Source organism: Terrapene carolina, unplaced genomic scaffold (genome assembly GCF_002925995.2).
Source record: "Terrapene carolina triunguis isolate 2854851 unplaced genomic scaffold, T_m_triunguis-2.0 Scaffold606, whole genome shotgun sequence".
Classification (NCBI taxonomy): Eukaryota; Metazoa; Chordata; order Testudines; family Emydidae; genus Terrapene; species Terrapene triunguis.
The window spans coordinates 223,052-226,910 of NW_020664957.1; the positions used below are offsets into that span (position 1 = coordinate 223,052).

A 3,859-nucleotide genomic window follows, 5' to 3' on the forward strand; every position below is an offset into this window, starting at 1 on the left:
ACGGGGGACCCCACATGTTCACCACAGAGCTCAGACGCTCTGCGCCCCGTCCCAGGAGCCAGCCTCCCACTGCCATGGAGGACCCCATGGTTACTCCTGGGGGAATTCTGTGCCACTGCAGAATGCAGAATTTCCTGTTTGCCCCGCAGAATTTCAGGCCACTGGACTCTGCAGAGCTCAGATTGCAGTGAGCAGAGCGCCCAGCCCGACTGGGTTGGAGGCTGCATGCTTTTTGATCCTCATTCTTGCAGGGACTGGAGAGTGCGTGGGACGACCCAGCCAGCTCTGGCAAAGGGTAAGGAAGGGCACAGCCGCACCACAACATGTGCCCCGGTGGGACAGTAAAGAAGTTGGGGGGAGTAAAGGCTCTGGAGGGACTGCTGTCTGGGCTGGGGGTTGCCCCGTGGTTCAGCTCTGGGGGGAAGAGGGTGTGGGTGTCTGGGCTCTGGGGGCCCAACAGCTCCCTCCAGCCCCCCAATCTGGAACTGGGTTGTTGTAGGGGTTTCTTTAACTCTTTACTCCTGGGGGAATCTTTTTTGCTGTTGTCTGTATTGTTGACAGGTAAGGTATTTTGATTACATTGTGTTATTTTGACAAATAAAATATGCAGAATTTTAAAATATTGTGCACAGAATTTTTTTTTTTTTGGCGCAGAATTCCCCCATGAGCAACATGTTAACCACTGAGCTTAGATGCTCTGTGCCATGTCCCAAGAGCCAGGCCTGCCACTGCCCAGGGGGGACCCCAGATGTCCACCACGGAACTCAGACACTGTGTGCCCTGTCCCAAGAGCCTGCCTCCTGCTTCCCAGAGGACTGGCCAGCCATGGGGACCCCAGCATTTCACTATCCCCCAAGACACTTACCTTAGAGCTGAGGGTTTTAAAAATCCCCTCAAAGGTGCTGCCATTTTTCACATTCACATCACACGTGGAGCCCTGGGGACAGAGCCAGAGATTAGCGCTGGCTGGGGAAGCACATACCACAGGGTCCAAGGTTCCCTCCAGTAGAGCACAATCTGTTTCTCCTTCACACCATCCCCACTGCAGCTCCCAGGGTCCCCCGGCCCACCCCCCAGAACTGGGAGAAGAGAGGAGATGCCCGAAGGGAATCACTCTGGGAAGCAGCACACTCTCTCATTGGCACCTGTTACACAGGGTCCTACTAGACTCACGGGTGCTCCCGGATGCCCAGCACTCCAGAGGCTCGTACTATCCTAGCCCAGGCAGCACCACTCAGTTGGGAGCCCACCACTGTGACGGCAAGAACTGCCAGAGCCCAGGGGCAGCTTGCAGACTGGGATGGGGTGAGACCTTTGCCTATGAAACTCCCAGACCACCCCCAAGAACTTCTCTTTCTACAGTAGGACGCACACTGCAGCTGGTGACCTCTCCCCAGTCTCTCTGAGGACAGTGGCAAGGTGGGGGGAATTCAGGCCTCCTGCACAGGAATCCGTTTTTGGATGCTGTATGCCGCGCTTCGATGCTCTGGTGATGAGCACAGGCACAGGGGTGGACAGCATTACCTCCCAATCTGCAGTGCCAGCCTGGCCTTCAGCTCCTTATCCCTCCGGCCCCTGCCACCAACACAGCTGCTGCTCCTTTCCTCTCTTCCCACAGGCCCAGGTCCACCCCCCAGGAGAAAATACCCCACATCGCCCCTCTCTCTCCAGATCACCCCCTCCCCACACTCCCATGGACATGTCCTGCTGGAAGACACACACACCCCTTCACCTCCCTCCCTAGTTCCCAACTCAAAGTCCAATGCTGGGAACAGGGAGTTTCTGAGAGAGGGGACAGTATGACTGTCCTCCCCGCAAAGCCAGAAACTCCTCCCCGCCCCCGAGACCCTTGCAACAGCCTGCTCCTGAATGGACCATGCTAGGCAACCCCCTCAGCATTGGAACAGGAACTGACAGCACTTACCACAACAGCCGTCAGGAAATGCAGCATTCGAGAATTGTTATAGACACCTTCGAACACCTGTCATTAACACAGTGAGATGAACCCATCAACAAGGAGCAGTGAATACACAACCTTCATCCCCCAGGCTTCCCCTGTATGCACCGCCCTCAGCACCCGGGTTAGGAGCCAGGGCAGTTACCAGGATGAGTGGTGTACTAACAGCAATCACCTCTGTGATGCTACACTTACAGGGCATGCTTGGGGTACGACTCCAGGGCCAGCCACGTGCTGCTGTGTGGAGACGCAGGCTTGGGTCCTGAACGACCCCCAAACTTTGGAGCCTTGAGCTCATGCCAACCCCATCGACACCAGCAGGCCCAGAGTGAGCCTGCCCCCTCTTTTCCAGGAGGAGCCAATCCAAGGATTCACAGATCTTAAGACCAGAATGATCAAGCCTGGCCTCCTGCGTAACCCAAGCCAGAGAATCTCACCCAGCAACCCCAGCACATGGCCCAGTGAGAGGGAAGAGACAGCACTGCAGGGAAACCTCCTCCAAGGTGGATCTGAGAGAGAGACAGCTGGATGTCAGAGTCCCACTGGCGACTCTGTACTCCCACTAGCACTGCAACTCCCGTGCAGCTGTGCCTCATGCACCGCCCCTCTGCCCCCCATCCTGCTACAGGGACTGAGCGAACAGCTCTGCTGAGGGTAAATTCTGGCTACACTTGTTACTGCAGATACACAAGGCAGAGGATCCAACTTCAGGGAACCAGAGAACACATCTTTGGGCTTGGAACGAGACCATGAACCTGAAGCAGAACATTGCTTCTAAAGCAGCTTTTCAGAGCAGAACACACACACCCTCCCCCCAGTGATGGGAAGCCAATGTGGAGGTGTTCAGCTGCATACTTGGAGTGAAGGGGAGGGACCAACTTAAAAGCACTGATACCCTGGGGACTGAGAAGGCCATTATGGGACCTTTCACCTCTAGAGTTCCAATCTGGCCCTGGGTTGGAGGAATAAATTGGCTCAGAAGATATCAGGGAAGGAGATATGGGACTTTCCCCTCCACAGGGCACTAGCTCCAATCTGGACGGACTGGCTCAAGGGGTGAGGAATGGCACCCGTCTGGCTCCGTCTTGCTCCAGGCCCCAAGGGAACTGTCTGGCTCACTGGGGACTCCTATCACACTAGTGTCCCTTGAGATCAAAGGGAAGCTAGTGCTAGCAAAACACTATGAGACACACTCATTAAGATCTGGGCCACAGGGAAGCAGTTAAAGGTCAGAGTGCTGGGTGGCAGGTCGGGTCCCTCTCTTCTCTAGTACACATTTTTGGGAAACATTTAAACTTGCGTTGGCACTACGATGCAGAAAGTAGGAAATGCCAGGCAAGTCCAGCAGAAGCCTGTGGGAAGAGCAGTAGGGAGACGATATTGTCTGAGGCGTTAACGGAGGCCAACGCAAGCATCCCCAGCCCATGCCATGTTCTCAAGAAAGAGGAAGGGCCTGCCCAGCCACCCGCGGCGGCTGCGGAGGAAAAGAGGCTCTCGACCAGGAAGTCAGTACAACAGACAGCCTGGCTCTCCTGGGAGACCAGCATCAGGTTCCCCCCTCTCCCCTTTAGACAGAGCCTCAGGTACTTACTGGAGACTGGGGAGGCCCCTTCCCTGTGCTCTGCCCCCTGAAAACAAATCACAGGTAGAGCGAGTTACAGTACCGCTGCGCGCCGGGGCCCTGACACACACACCCACCCTCCCCGCTCCCGGGAGGGGCCCTCGCCAGGCCCCCACCGGCTGCGCCCCCCTGGCAGGACTCCCCAGGCCGGGAGCCCGGACGCCTGGGGTCTAGCCTGGCTCGGAGGGAGGGGGACGACTAGGAGCCCGGACGCCTGGGTCCCCTCCCTGGCTCTGGGCGGGGAGTGTGTTCTAGTGGGGAGGGGCGCTGGGAGCCCGGAC

General features: G+C 57.1%; 1 protein-coding gene across 5 annotated transcripts in view; it reads right to left on the minus strand.

Annotated features, from left to right (window-relative positions):
* Nucleotides 1–3,633, minus strand: part of ATXN2L (ataxin 2 like) — an 11,204-nt gene extending 7,571 nt beyond the window's left edge. For 3 of the 5 annotated variants that reach the window (XM_029913353.1, XM_026659197.1, XM_026659198.1), the window contains exons 1-3: nucleotides 2,395–3,538; nucleotides 1,925–1,981; nucleotides 866–937 (exon numbers count right to left, since the gene is read on the minus strand). In XM_029913353.1, coding sequence (XP_029769213.1) covers nucleotides 866–937; nucleotides 1,925–1,981; nucleotides 2,395–2,553 — 288 coding nt within the window. In that variant the 5' untranslated portion in view covers nucleotides 2,554–3,538. The other 2 variants (XM_029913354.1, XM_029913355.1) reach the window with 2 other exon arrangements.
* Nucleotides 3,634–3,859: the final 226 nt, after the last annotated feature.